At 47.1% G+C, this 15315-nt stretch overlaps 1 protein-coding gene across 1 annotated transcript; it reads left to right on the forward strand.

Moving 5' to 3' along the window:
• The first annotated feature begins 13812 nt into the window (after positions 1-13812).
• Positions 13813-14937, forward strand: PNMA8C (PNMA family member 8C). Its single transcript, XM_045776336.2, has one exon. The coding sequence runs from the start codon at positions 14323-14325 to the stop codon at positions 14935-14937; it is 615 nt and encodes a 204-aa protein (XP_045632292.1). The 5' UTR covers positions 13813-14322.
• Positions 14938-15315: the final 378 nt, after the last annotated feature.

Genomic DNA, 15315 nt, shown 5'->3' on the forward strand with positions numbered 1-15315 from the left:
GATGTCTTTCGAGGATGCAGATCAACTTGGAAAATATTTTCCGTGTACGAGGCACGGTAGGGGTCACATGGGATCAATCATTTCCATATAGATGAAAACCACTATGTGGTTATACAAATGGGAGCATTTGCATCGATTCTTTTTTTTTTTTTTTTTCCCCTGGAGGGAAAAATAACTGTGAAGACATTACTTCTGAGATGGAGAACTGAGTGGATGTGGCACAGGGGTGGGGCTTGTGATATGGGGACATGTTATTACTGTCCCTACCTGGAATTCTCACATTCGATAACACATAAGTTTTTAGAATGCCGACGTGTCAAGATCATTGGACATTTTTCCTATTCCCCATTCGTCTTTGCTTTAAAAAACAACACGGTACTTAAAAAAAAAAAAAGAAAAGAGGTTAAATTACCCCCCAAACCACATTCACGGATATTGCTAAGTTAACCAGATTTTTCTACAGTTCCTGGAAGTGTCTCCTGCCATTTCTGAACAAATATTTGCCCTTTTTATAAAGCGTCTTTGTGTTGGAAGGAGTCTCCCTGCGGACACTGGTTAAAGTTGAGATTTTGGGTACGGGCATGTCCGTGCCTGAAAAACTCTCGCAACTATTTCTGCAAAGCACATACCTTGTCACGCTCAACTCAATGACAAGGGAAACCTCAGGGACAGCTGCCGTGGGAAAGCTCCAGTCTCTGCGTGATCAGTTCGTAAAAGCAAGGGAATGCGTAACAACTGAGTGCTTGCTCGTGTCGGGGGGGGGGGGGGGGGCGGGGAGTGGCACGGCTGGATGCCTCCCCGTGACTTTAACATTCCGTCTGAGCAATGTGAACAGCTGTCCATGGTCTTAGTAACTTCACTGAAAAACAAAAACTCCCCACTACCTCTTTGTCCAGCTCCTGGAGGTTAACGTATGAGTTGCAAGAGAATCTGTTGAAAACTTATTACGGTGGGAGAGTAACCGAGAAATTTTGGAAAGGAAGCGTAATGGTGGGGGAGGGGCGGGTGCCAAGTAAGCCCCGCCTGACTGCAAAATGCATCATAAATGTATGACATTCCTGGGGCGCCTGGGTGGCACAGCGGTTAAGCGTCTGCCTTCAGCTCAGGGCGTGATCCCGGCGATTCGGGATCGAGCCCCACATCAGGCTCTTCCGCTATGAGCCTGCTTCTTCCTCTCCCACTCCCCCTGCTTGTGTTCCCTCTCTCGCTGGCTATCTCTATCTCTGTTGAATAAATAAATAAAATCTTAAAAAATAAATAAATAAATGTATGACATTCCTAACAGTTTGGTGCCCCCCAAAATGAGATTTTTGGGTTTGATGAAGGCCATATTATTGCAAATCAGCTGACAAGATAAGAACCAAGGGGCCAAACCTTTGGAGAATAGAGATTCCTATGTCCCTTTCACTGAGATAAATTCCAAATGGGTCAAAAATTAAAATGCAAACCGGGGAGCCATCAAGGGCTCCAAAACACGGCAAATTGTGTTAACTAGACTGGAGTTAAAATAAAATAAAATAGGGGCGCCTGGGTGGCACAGCGGTTAAGCTTCTGCCTTCAGCTCAGGGCGTGTGCCCAGCGTTATGGGATGGAGCCCCACATCAGGCTCCTCCTCTATGAGCCCGCTTCTTCCTCTCCCACTCCCCCTGCTTGTGTTCCCTCTCTCGCTGGCTGACTCTATCTCTGTCAAATAAATTCTTAAAAAAACAAATAAAAACAAAAATAAAAACGGACACACTGTGAATGCATGTATTTACAATCATCCCGCTGATGTGTTTTTTCCCCTCTGTTTTCAAAACCTTTTTTTAAAAAGAAATTTATGTATTTATATTTTAAGCAATCTCTGCACCCAGCGTGGGGGCTTGAACTCAAAACCCCGAAATCAAGGGTTGGAAGCTCTTCCAACTGAGCCAGCCAGGCACCCCCAAAACCTTTATTTATTGCATTTTTAAAATTGTGTTTTCCTTGAACGTTTTAATGGTGGTTAAATGCACTGGTCTCATTTTCTTTTCAACCATGTCTTGGCTTGTGCGACCTGGTTTTAAACAGCTGCTTATTCTGAGCTCCGTTACACTGATCCAGAAGGGTTCGAAGTAGTGCAATGGGGGAATTTTTTTTTTTTCCCTGAGCAGAGTTGCAAAACTCTTGTCGTTTCTTATCACAAATGAAAAAGTCACGAGGGAAATACCCTGAATTCGCCAAAATGAAGTCTTTTAGACTAACAGCAAACCCTTGTGTTCAGGCTCATTACACAATCATTTGTTGTTATAAAGTTTTTATGTCACCAAGGCAGAATAAATCCTGGGCAGATGGTCCTGTCATTTCTCGGAGCCTGAGGAATGTGAGTGGTGGCAGCTGCCGGCCTGGACGATCTCACATGTGCAGACGTGTTGGGACTTGGATACGCGGATAGGGCTATGTGTCTTATTCGGGCAACAGATTTATAAGAGCGATCAGACCTGCAGAAAAAGGAAAAAAAAAAAAAGGGAAAGAGAAAAGAATCCCTGTAGTCGCAGCCAATAATGTGGGCTTGGCTTCGAACAGATTTTATTTTTAGGTTGTGGTGGTTCGGTTTTTATTTAATAAGGGTCCATATAAAGAGCAAACAAGAAATGACCCATAATCCCACAGCCAAAATAGCCCCTGTGGACATTTTAAAACAAAATACGCACAGCGTTAGACATTCCAACAGAGCAGGATTGAAAATAGAAAGCACCCGCCATCGTCCCCCTCCTCCGCCTCCCCCCAAAACCCACAACCATAATATGTTCTCAATTTTCCTTCCAAAGAGAAGACATGCTTTATGTATATGCCCGCACATTTCTCTATGTGTATGTGCGTGTATTTGTGTGAATGTGTATGCATCTGTATGTGGATATATTTTGTGTATATACGTGTGTAAATGTGTGTATGTGTACGTGTGTATATGTGCACTTGTATATATATATGGGCGGACTTCTGCACGTATATGTGTGTATAAATGCACGTATATATGTGTGCATATGCATGTATGTTTTGTGTTTATGTGTTACGTGATTGTGCGCGTGACAAAAGCAGAAGCAGCGAGGTCTCTTAAGACCTAGCTTGGAAGTCACGCTTTATCACTTCCGCCTCCTGCTATTGGCCAGAGTAGTCAGCAAGACCCGCCCAGATCCAGGGGGCGGGAAGCCGACTCCCCCTCTCAAGGACAAAGTCACGCAGCGAAAGGGGCGTGGCCTAGGGCGGCTTGCTTCGCAGAGGGCCATTATTTTAACAACCCACCACAATTAATTATTGTAATGCACTGTCAGCGCCTTACAAGTTGGGTAGTAGATTCAAGAGTAAACAGCACCGGGGACAAGAGGAGGTCACGGAAAAGGGCTTATGAGTAACCGAATTCTCTGCATCGAGGTCCAAAATGAAAAACAAAATTCTCTATTTTTCTTTTAAACTTCACATATCCGGATCAAAGATGATTCATCATGGATGTTATAGTTGATTTTGGAGTATTTCCCCCAAATTTTAAAGTAGCAAGCTTGACGATCTGCTTTTAATTTCCGATCATTTTTCTTGAATGAGTTGTGGCTTAAATGCAATGAAATAACTAAATATTATTTTTAAAGTTTTATGTCTTTAAGTAATCCCTACACCCAACGTGAGGCTGGAACTCACGACCCCAAGATCAAGAGGCACGTGCTCTTCTGACTGAGCCAGCCAGGCGCCCCTTATTTCAGTTCTTAATAGTTATTTTATACAATATTATGAATACTAGTACACTCAATCATTCAAAAAGATTAGACTCGTAATAAATCACAATAAAGTCGTCTTTATTGTTTGTTCTTTTATTATTTAAAAAATCAATTTCGGCTTTGGCATGATGTCCTTCTTAAATGAGTATCGCCAAAAACAAAACAACAAAATGTGTGTGGCCACCACATTCTCTGATATTTGCATCTGCTTCTCTCTTTAAATATGCGTAAGGGGGGCCTGGGTGGTGCAGTCCTTAAGCGTCTGGCTTCGGCTCAGGGCGTGATCCCGGCGTTCTGGGATCGAGCCCCACATCAGGCTCCTCCGCTATGAGCCTGCTTCTTCCTCTCCCACTCCCCCTGCTTGTGTTCCCTCTCTTGCTGGCTGTCTCTGTCTCTGTCAAATAAATAAATATGCGTAAGCCTTTCATAGTTGTTTTTGTCACAAAATCAGCAGCTTTTACAATAATCATTTATTATGTTAGCATCTTACTCTCAAAGTACAAACTCTTCTTTTATGTTTCAACTGAAAACTTTTCAACATGTAAAGAGCATGAGGAGATTTTGGCTTCTCGTTACATCAAGGACGCAATTAACAATTGGACAATGTGTGTTCAGCTAATGATGGTTGATGGAAATCATCTGCCTTCTCCCCACCCCCCGCCCCGCCCCGCTGATGGGATTAGGGGGATGATCACCTAGGCAACCACAGAGTCACTGACCTGCTGGGCTGGGCGGGGCGGGTAGAGATGGCCGCTTGGCTCTCCAAAGGCTGAGGCCAAACTTTTACACCTTTGTGAAATAGACCATGCTGATCCTGCCTTAAATCTCTTGTTTCCTACCCGTTTCTGTAGGTGTTTTGTCTCTGAGCTCTGTCCCTGTTGCTGTGTGGAAATATCATTTATTAATTTCCAACTCTGGAAAATATTGTGAAAGGGAAGGAGGTGACTCTTTGTCCCGTCCTCTTTCTCGATGACTGGAATTCAGATGTGATGACTGGAGCTCAGGCAGCTACATTGGGCCACGAGGTGGAAGCTATCTGACAGAGAATGGCAGAGCTACAAGTTAAAAGGAGTTTGGGTCTCATGACTGTGGAGCCACATAGCAGCCCTGAACTGCCAGCCTTCAGATTTCTCTCTCTCTCTCTCTCTCTCTCTCTCTCATACATTAAAAAACCATATCTTTCGCTTAAGTGATATACTAAAGGCATTTGCTTTCCATGCTCAAGGACTGTTAACATTTCCAAAAGAAACATCACAGGCATTGCAGGACTGTGGGAGATTTTGACAATTTCTTTTTCTTCTTTATTATTTTTGACATAAAAATGAAACTAGTGTTTTAAAAACCTTTTGATTATTGGGGACCCTGGGTGGCACAGCGGTTAAGCATCTGCCTTCGGCTCAGGGCGTGATCCTGGCGTTATGGGATCGCGTTATGGGATCGAGCCCCACATCAGGCTCCTCCGCTATGAGCCTGCTTCTTCCTCTCCCACTCCCCCTGCTTGTGTTCCCTCTCTCGCTGGCTATCTCTATCTCTGTCGAATAAATAAATAAATCTTAAAAAAAAAAAAAACCAAACCTTTTGATTATTTATCTTGGGAGTCAGTTTTCCTTCAGTCTATACAAAGAACACAAGATACCAAATTAATCGAATGCGGCGGTTTGTTTAAGATCACAACTACCATTTGTACTCCTGGCTTCCAAATAGTACTCATCAGAACTCATTGGGTTTGTTCCTTGAATATTGTGACTAAGGATCCAAACTGTTTTATTCTATAATTCATAGACCTACACTAATGCTTTCAGTGCTCTGAAAAACTGGATTTGAGCAGTGGGAGCTATCAAACGCTATGGCTAAGAAGCAGACTGACCTACGGGGTCTCCCACTGTGAGAGTTTTCCCCCAAGAATTCTTTGCAGCCTTCTGGACCACAATGGAAGTAACTAGGCCTGTGAACCATCAGGAAGACCCCTCTAGATCAAGGGGCATCTCAAGATCCTTAATGTGATCACATCTGGGAGGTCCCTTTTGCCACGTGAGGCAACAGGGTTCCTAGGATTAGTATGCAGCTGTCTTTGGAAGCCTTTATTCAGCCAATCACAGTTCCTCAAGTTACGTCCCACAAATGCGTCGCAGTGTTGAGATTCGAACCCAGGGCCCACCCACTCCCCAACCCCCAGTCCATCGGCGTTCTCCGTGGCCGCAGGAGAGGACCCACCACAGGCCCTGCTTTCTCTGGTGTTCAGGCTCAACTTCCCACACTGGTTCAGAGGCCCTCCAAATGTGGGGCACCGCCTTCCCTCCAACCCCACAGCTCCACTCCCTTGCCACAGGACTCCTGTTCCTGGAATGGAACTTGTTTGCCTTGGACCTTGGCCTGTGAACACCCTTCCGGGCCTCTCCCTCCCCCTCGGCCTGGAGGACACGCTCGGTTCCCAGAGTTTAGCTCATGCAGATCTGGGTGGTCGAAGGACAGGGGCCAGCCAGCGCCAGATTGCAGGGCTCAGGGACCACAGTGGATGTGCAAATGGACTGTGGACGGGAAGGGGCCACGCTCCCCCCCGCCCCCCGCCCACCTCGTGGAAGAGCCATTCCCTGCCCCCATGCGGGGAGGGGGGGGAAACAAACAACCCCAACTCAAACAACCAGCCTCCTGATCTCACAGAACATCCAGTACCACAGACCTCAAGTGTGAAACCCACTCGTTTTTCTAGTAAATTTTCCTCTCCCAGGCGGTGGCTGGTGACTCTCCTCTCTCCTTCAACCTCCAAGTGTCCCGAACCCCAGCTGCTGGTCTCCCGTCGTCCTTTATTAAGAACAGAGCCCGGGAGGGAAAGCGAGCGCAGACATTATGTAGTCGAGTCTTGAGTGTGGATTCTGCAGTCCAACTTCAAGGGGCCTCGCCTCTTCTCAGCTGCGTGACCTTGGGGAAGGCGCTTCCCCTTCCTGTGCCTCTGTTTTCTCATCTGGAGGATGGGCATGAAATAACAACAGTACCCACGTGGGAGGACTGAAGAGGGGCACGCCATCTCAACATGTCCCATCATCACTGGGGGTGTTCACTCCGATCCCCTGATTAAAGGGGCGCCTGCCAGGTTTCTCCACCGCAAATCACTATGTTTTCCTGTGTAACACCTCTCCTGGCTTTTCTTTAAAAAACAGTGTCATACTTTATTATGTAAGCAATACTTCTTGAGAATTTCAGCACATCATTTCATAGAAAGGGAATCTGTCCATATCAGTATAGAGAGAACTCTCTCCACTATCTATCATCTACCTATCTTTCTATCTAATCCATTCTATGGATGCCAAACTGCCCTCTGTGAATGGATGTTTGGTCTAATTGCACTCTTGCTATAACTCTCTTTGCTTTTCAAATTCACAATCTTGGGGTTCTCCCGCCCCTCCCCTCCTATACAATCCCTTTAGTGATTCCTCCTTTTCTGCCTGACATGGATCCCCAGTGGGGCGCTGGGAGCTTGAGCTTGGGCCGTTTTCTCTCCCCTCTGAACACTCTCTGTATAGATGATCTCATCCAGCCCCGTGGCTTAAAATACCTCCCATGTCCCTAAGACTTCTAAATTTATGTCCCTGCCCCATGTCTCCCCTGAACTCCTGGCTCGTACGTCTAACTCTGCTTTGATGTCTGCTAGGCATATCAAATTTAAGACCTCTACAAATGGGATTCCTGATCTCCCAGCTCATTTCTTCCTAAAGCTTCCCCATCACGGTGGAGGGACCCACCATCATTCAAGCCGAAAATGGAGTCATTAAAAAAAATTATTTTTAAATTGAGGTGCAACTCACATAATAAAAATGAACTTTTTTTTTTTTTTGAAAATGAACCATTGTAAAGTGTGCATAAGCGGCCTTTAGTACATTCACAGTCTGGTGCAGGCCTGATCTCTAATTCCAAGAATTGTCGTGGCCCCCAAAGGAAATCCTGTAACCACGATGCAGGGACTGTCTGTTCTCCCCTGCTCAGTCCCTGGCAATCACTAATCCACTTTCTACCTCTGAATTTACCTATGTTGGATATCTTTTTTAAGATTTTTAAAAAATTTATTTATTTGAGAGCGAGGGAGAGAGCGCACATGCGCACAATGGGGGGGAGGGGCAGAGGGAGAGGAAGAAACAGACTCGCGGATGGGCAAGGAGTCTGATGCAGGACTCGATCCCAAGATCCTGGAATCATGACCTGAGCTATAGGCAGACACTTAACAGACTGAGCCACCCAGGCACCCCAAGAGTTTTGCTCTTAAAGATTTTAATTATTTATTTTGAGAGAGAGTGTGCGGGCGAGCAGGGGAGAAACAAAGGGGGAGGGAGTAGGAGATAACCTCCAGCAGACTCCACGCTGAGCACAGAGCCAAACGTGGGACTCGATCCCAAGACCCTAAGATCACAATCCCAGCCGAAAAAAAACAAGAATTGGATGCTTAACCCACTGAGCCACCCAGGTGCCCCCAGAGAGATTGTTTTTTAACGTAATGTTTTAAACGTTTTTTAACGTAAATTTAACGAATACGTCAATGACCCTTGCTTACAAACCATGAGTGGCTTCCAGTCCCATTGGCATAAAATGCCACCTTCCTACAATGGCCCACAAGGCAGCCATCGTGTGACCTCAGTGCCCATCACTGACCCCCTCAGTCTCCAGCCACCCTGGTCTCCTGGCTCTTCTTCAAAGACACCAAGCCCATTCTACCCCAGGGCCTTTGCAAGTGTAAGTTCCTCTACCTGGATTCTCCTGGATTTTTGTATGTCTCTTTCCTTTTTATTTTTCAGAATGTAGCTCGAATGTCAATTCCTCAGAGAGATCATGGCTGAAAAACCCAGAGAGTGTGTCCTCCCAGCCCTCAGCACAGTCACTGTGGAATTGCTTTGTCACTTTTGTGACATCTGTCCCCATCTAGAAATATCTTATTTCTACACTGTTTGTTGATGTTTGGTCCCCAGCGTTAGCACAGGTCTCGGAACAGGGCTGGAGCTACTGTACGTATTTATATATCATATCATATATATCAGCTGTTCCTTCTTGACGCTCAGAAATCCACATTCTCCAACTGCAGCACTTTTATCTCATTTGCAAAGTCCTGACCCTCCGTTACCTCATGAAGCTTCCCCAACGTAAGGGTTCCATGTCACCCAGAGAAAAGCCCAAGTCCCACCAGGGACCACAAGGGCCTGCAACATCTGGCCATCCCCTCCCCTCTCCCGTCACCTGCTTTTTCTCCAACTCTCTCTTCAACTCTGTCTCAAGCACACCAAACAGTCTCCAGCCCCAGGGCCTTTGCACTCGTTGTTCTTTCTGCTTGGATGACTGTTCCCTCGAATATCCACATGGTCAATGTCTCTTTCGGGTCTTTGCTCAAATGCTAGCTCCAGGGAGCCTTTCCTCAGCATAGTGTAAAAAATTACCGATCCCAGGGATGCCTGGGTGGCTCAGTCGGTTAATTGTCTGCCTTCGGGTCAGGTCGTGATCCCAGGGTCCGGGGATTGAGCCCTGTGCTGAGCAGGGAGCCTGCTTCTCCCTCTGCCTGCCACTCCTCTTGCTTGTGCTCTCTCTCCCTCTCTCTGACAAATAAACAAATAAAATATTTTATTTTATTTTATTTTATTTTATTTTATTTTATTTTATTTTATTTTATTTTATTATCTGACAGCAGGGGGAGTGGCAGGCAGAGGGAGAGGGAGAAGCAGACTCCCCGCAGAACAAGGGGAGCCCGATGCGGGACTCGATCCCAGGACCCCAGGATTATGACCCGAGCCGAAAGCAGTCACCTAACCAACTGAGCCACCCAGGCGTCCACAAATAAAATCTTTAAAAAAAAATTGCAAATCCCGCCCCTGTCCCTCACACACTTTTTCTCTCTAGACTCCTTTTCTCACTATCACCACATGACGTATTCTGTATCTTTCTTATTCACTTGTCTCTGCTCTGTCTGCCCAATACAGTGTCAGCTCTCTGAGGGCAGAGAATTCTGTCTCATTCATCACTGTATCCCCAGCAGCTAGAATTGAACTAACAAGTGCCTTATTCTTGACACATGGGTGTAGATAATATGCAATTTCCTTTATTTGGAAAGCCTCCTTATTCCTAAGCAAAAAAAGAAACCACAATTAAAAAAAAATGGGTTAAAGATATGGACAGAAAATTCACAGAAAAAAAATAAATTGCCTTAAATTAAAAACTCACTAGCTGTGTGACCCTAGATAAGTATCTTAACCTCTCTGATCCTCATTCTTCTCACTATAAAAGAGGAGATGCACAATAAATGTTTGGTCAATGAATGGACAACTGAGTCAAGAAAACCATGGCTAACTCATGGATTTCCGTAGAGCCAAATGACTTAGTGAATGTAGTGGGCTTGGAATATTGTCTGGCACATAGCACGCTCAGTGTAAGGGTTACCAATGACTACTTTAAAAAAATAGTATTATTGTTGTGTTTATATGCATCCTTCAAGATCCCTTCCAGTGTCACCTCCTCCAGAAAGTCTTCCTGGGTAAGACTAAACAAGTTGAGTTGCTCAAAGCCCCCAAAATACTCTAGGCAGTTCTCTCTTTAAACTTCGGCAAAACGTGCCCCAATTAGTGTATTCTGTATTATATGCCCCACACCGGGGATCAGAACACATCTTCGTGATAATTACAGCGCTTCTCCCTCTGACTGTAAACAGGCTGACCTAGCCTGTCCTAACCACCAGCCCGAGCTCCTAAAAGCAGAGCTTGTCTCACTCACTCAAGTATGCCCAGCATGTTCCAGAGCCTGGAACAAGGAAACTTCTTAGTCAATATTGGGGGATCGAATAAATGAACCATTCTGTCGCCTGCTTCTCCGTTTGGAATGTGCATAAACCCAGGGAAATGCAACGGAGCCCCAGGGATTCATTAATCGATGGTATCCTTTTTTTTTTTTTTAAGATTTTATTTATTTATTCGACAGAGATAGAGACAGCCAGCGAGAGAGGGAACACAAGCAGGGGGAGTGGGAGAGGAAGAAGCAGGCTCATAACGGAGGAGCCTGATGTGGGGCTCGATCCCATAACGCCGGGATCACGCCCTGAGCCGAAGGCAGACGCTTAACCGCTGTGCCACCCCAGGCGCCCTATGATTCTCTCATTTTTAAGGGAAGCCAGAAATCTGTATTTTCTTCTGTAGGCTTGCAGTTGGTGGCCTCTGACCTAAACAATTCCCCCCAACTAACGATGGACAGTCCCCAAGACATTGTCCAAGGTCGTTCTATCACCACACGCTGCCCTGCGTTCTCACTAAGCTACCACACCAGTCATTCCACGCAGGCGCTCACAGATGCACGGGGGTGCCTTCGTGAGGTTCTAGGTGTAGGGTCTCCTGGGGGGGGACAAATTTGGAGTTCAGGCTGACTCCCAGTTTAAGGGCTTTTCACATCCTGGGTCACCCCCAAGTCCCTGCCAGTCCTGCCCTCAAGTTCACACATTGTACTTGTCCCGTCAGCTCCCAGGATGACCCAGAGGAGGAAATACTTTGAGAGTTGGAGAGGCGTCTTTGAAATTTAAGAGAGAGAGAGAGAAATTTCATAATAAACGCTAGCCCAATATTGTGCCTACGTAATCTAATATGATATAGTCATGGCCACAATTACAAGGTGTGAAGAAGACAGAGCAAAAGGTGGTCTGCAGTAAACACTTAGGAGTCTTTCCGTGTTAATGAGGCTGCATTTCGGATACAAGTTACAGAAAATCCAAGTCAGATCAGCTTAAAACAATCGAGAAAATATGCAGATGGGGCCCCTGGGTGGCTCAGTGATTAAGCCTCTGCCTTTGGTCAAGTCATGATCCCAGCATTCTGGGATCAAGCCCCACATCGGACTCCATGCTTAGCGGGAAGCCTGCTTCTCCCTCTCCCTCTCCCCCTGCTTGTGTTCCCTCTCTCACTGCCTCTCTCCCTGTCAAATAAATAAATAAATAAAATCTTTAAAAAAAGAAGAAATATGCAGATTACATTAAACATAAATCAACAAGGAAAAGGTGACAATCTAATTTAAAAAAAAAAAAAGTGAAAGACTTTAACAGGCTTCACAAAATATCCAAACGGCCAATATGCCTCTGAAAAAGTATCCTCCATGTCACTGGTTGTCAGGAACATTCAAAGTAAAAGCACAAAGAGATTCTACTCAGGAGACACCACGAGGAGATACACATCTGGGTTGCCAGGTGGAAAATTTTGGCAATAGCTAGTGTCGGGGAGGATGTGAAGGCACTGGAACTCTCAAGTGCTACTAGGGGAGGGTAAAATGATACAAATACTTTGGAAGCTCGGATATCTACTACAGCTTAGCATCTGCCTAGGCTTATAACCCACAGATACAGACGTATATGGTCACCAAGAAACACGGAGAACATAATATGCGATTCCATTTATGTAAAATACAAACCCAGAAAAAACGGATCTATGCCACAGAAAGTCAGGAATGTGGCTCCTCCTGACAGGATATAGTGACTTGGAGAACACAGAGGCCATCCCTCTGGGAACGCTAATGATGTTCGTCTATTGGTTTGGGTGCTGGTTACACGATGTGTTCAGTTTATAGCTTTTCCTTTATAACTTGTTCACTTCTCCTTATAAATGTTGTATTTCACTTAAAAAGTAAAAAAAAAAAAGTTTCAGAGGGTGGGTTTCAGGCATGGTTTGATCCAGAAGTATGTGATGACATCAGGACAATGGTTTCTCTGTGATTCTCTCAGGTCTGCTTTCCTCTGGATGTGGCATTCATCCTCAGAATGGCTTCTCTCATGGTTTCAAGATGACCTCTTGCCTGGCTCATATTTATTCTTTCACATTTAGGGGAAAGGAGTATATTCCTCTTCATAACTAGTCTCAACAATCCCAGAGCTTCATTCTAATTGGACTGAGTTCCGGTACCCAGCCTTCACCAACTGGCCGTGAGCAGGGAGATAAAGACACTGATTGGCTTAGGCCTGGGTTACCTGGGTGACCATTTCTGAACCAATCACGGTGGCAGGGGGGTGGGATTATGCTGATTAGTTCCAGCCATTCATTGACCCACCCGAAGCTGGGAGTTTGGAAGATGTCAATCTAACTCAAACTTGATGGCTTTTATACTGGGGCAGGAAGGGGAGAAATGGACATTGTGAAGGTGATGGCATGTGCAGGGCGTTTCTTTTTTCTTTTTTAAAAATGTATTCGAAACAATCACAAACTTACAGGAAAGTTGCAAGTACAGTACAAAGAACTCTTTGCCCTCCTGAACATTTTGGGTTTTTTTGTTTTGTTTTGTTTTTTAAGATTTTTTATTTAATTATCTGACAGAGAGAGACAGCCAGCGAGAGAGGGAACACAAGCAGGAGGAGTGGGAGGGGAAGAAGCAGGCTCCCAGCAGAGGAGCCCGATGTGGGACTTGATCCCAGAACGCTGGGATCACGCCCTGAGCCGAAGGCAGCTGCCTAACGACTGCGCTACCCAGGTGCCCCCCTCCTGAACATTTTGTGCGAAAATTACCAGTATGTTGCCCTGAATGTTGTTGGGTGTGTCCTACACACACGGACTTTCCAAGGTAAAGAGACTCTTGCTCCCCTTTGATTCCTAAGTTTTATGCGAGACACGTATAGCCTTCCACCCAAACTTTGCATTTTTACATTTCTTTATATCCTCACAGACTCATGGATTTTTATTTTATCAAGGAGTTTATAATCTCATTTTGAACATTGATGCTCAAATTGTTCCAGATTTGGCCAGTGGGAGCCGTTCAAGCTGGCTCTCTGTCCTTCCACCTGTTCTCGTCTTTCTTTGAACATTTCCTTACTTTCTGACCGCCCGCCCCCCCAAATGTTCCAGGCTTTTCTTGTATCTTCTCTGTCCCCTCTCCCCTCGAATCATCCATTTTCTCAGAGCAGAAGGGAGGGTGCTTTTGAAGGCCGGTGGCTGACCCCTCACCCCCGAGTGACCCCCTTGGACTCTGATTTCAGTGCCGCTGGCCCCAGCCAATGGCAGAGGCGATGCTCCCGCGGTTGCCATGGAGACTTCTGGGCCGCAGAGCGGAAGGAGGCGGTGACGTCACTGCGGGAGCAAGTGCAGCGGCCACATCCTTGTCTTCGCAGGACCACGGGGCACTGAGGGCAGCCTCTGGACCAGCCGCGAGAGACCAGCCACCCTGCTTTCTGGGCCCCCGTCCACGACACCCCGGTGGCAGCAGCCCCAGGGAGACCCGCCGTCCCAGATCTGCTGAGACAGCCAGGACGGCTGAGACCTTTGGACACCATCACCAAGAAAGGGGAAGTGCATCTTCAGACCCTCCTTGGTGTGGCCTTGCCCAGACTCGGGACCCACGAGCCAGCTGGCAGAGTCCACCTCCGCTTCCCTGAGCGTAAGTCCCTGGGAATTCCCAAGAGTCCTCTCGGGGGAAGGTGGGACACTGCAGCCCTGCGGGCAGGGCCAGGGGCATCCTCCACCAGAGGGACAAATTGGGCCCGTGAGGCCTCTCTCCTACTTAGCCTTTGGGAAGGGATCTTGGCATCCTGGATCATTCTGTGGATTCCCGAGGCAGCTCAGGGGCGCACCAGCGGGCATACTGCTGCCTCCGAGAGCTGGGCAAGATGCTCTTCGGGGTCAAGGACATCGCTCTGTTGGAGCACGGGTGCAAGGCGCTCGAGGTGGACAGTTACAAGTCCCTCATGATCCTAGGGATACCAGAAGACTGCAACCACGAGGAATTCGAGGAGATCATACGGGTCCCCCTGAAGCCTCTGGGCAAGTTCGAAGTGGCCGGGAAGGCCTTTCTGGAAGAAGAGAGATCCAAGGCAGCCATCATTAGGCTGGAGGAGGACCTCAATTATGCCGTGATCCCCAGGGAGATCAAGGGCAAGGGCGGCATGTGGAGAGTAGTCTACATGCCCCGGAAGCAGGACATCGAATTCCTGACCAAGCTGAACCTCTTCCTGCAGAGTGAGGGCAGGACAGTGGAGGATGTGGCCCGGGTCCTGAGGCAGGAACTGTGCCCCACAGGGACGGGCCCCAGCGAGCTGCCTGCCAGAAAGTGCCAGGCGCCCGGGCCAGGGGAGAAGCTGGGGGCCAGGGCCCCCAAGGGCACCGAAGGGGCCCCACCTCTGGACTCCACGGAGATGCAGGGCCAGGCTGGAGATGACAAGAGAGGCAAGCGAAAGCACAAGAAAAGCCGTCGACGGCACCATGCATCTGACAAGAAGTTGTGAGGTGAGGTGGGGAGGGCGCAGGGGCAGCAGGGTGAGGGGAGGTGTGATCTGAGTGGGTGCGGGTGATGACGGGAAGGGGAGGCAGCCTTTGAATTAGTTTGGGGAATCTGAGTGAGTGTGGATCGTATGGGGGGAGGACTATGACTCTGGTGTCTGGGTCACTTTGAATGGTAATGGGTGTCATCTGAGTGAGCGTGGGGAACATCCAACTGGTGTGAGTGGGGGGGGGCATTTTGATCTGAGTTAACTTGCAGGTTACATCTGAGTGATGGGGGGTAACATCTGGTTGAGTATGGGCCATTCCATCATTCTGCAGGTATCTATTGCACACCTACTATGTCCCAGGCACTGTTCTAGGAGCTGGGAGAAGGGAGCAAA

This window comes from Ursus americanus, chromosome 21, assembly GCF_024610735.1.
Source record: "Ursus americanus isolate L20-20 chromosome 21, mUrsAme1.1.p, whole genome shotgun sequence".
NCBI classification, from domain to species: domain Eukaryota; kingdom Metazoa; phylum Chordata; class Mammalia; order Carnivora; family Ursidae; genus Ursus; species Ursus americanus.

Bases quoted from the DNA above. Each gene is read 5' to 3' on its own strand.
- PNMA8C (XM_045776336.2), top strand. From the start codon at position 14,323: ATGCTCTTCGGGGTCAAGGACATCGCTCTGTTGGAGCACGGGTGCAAG.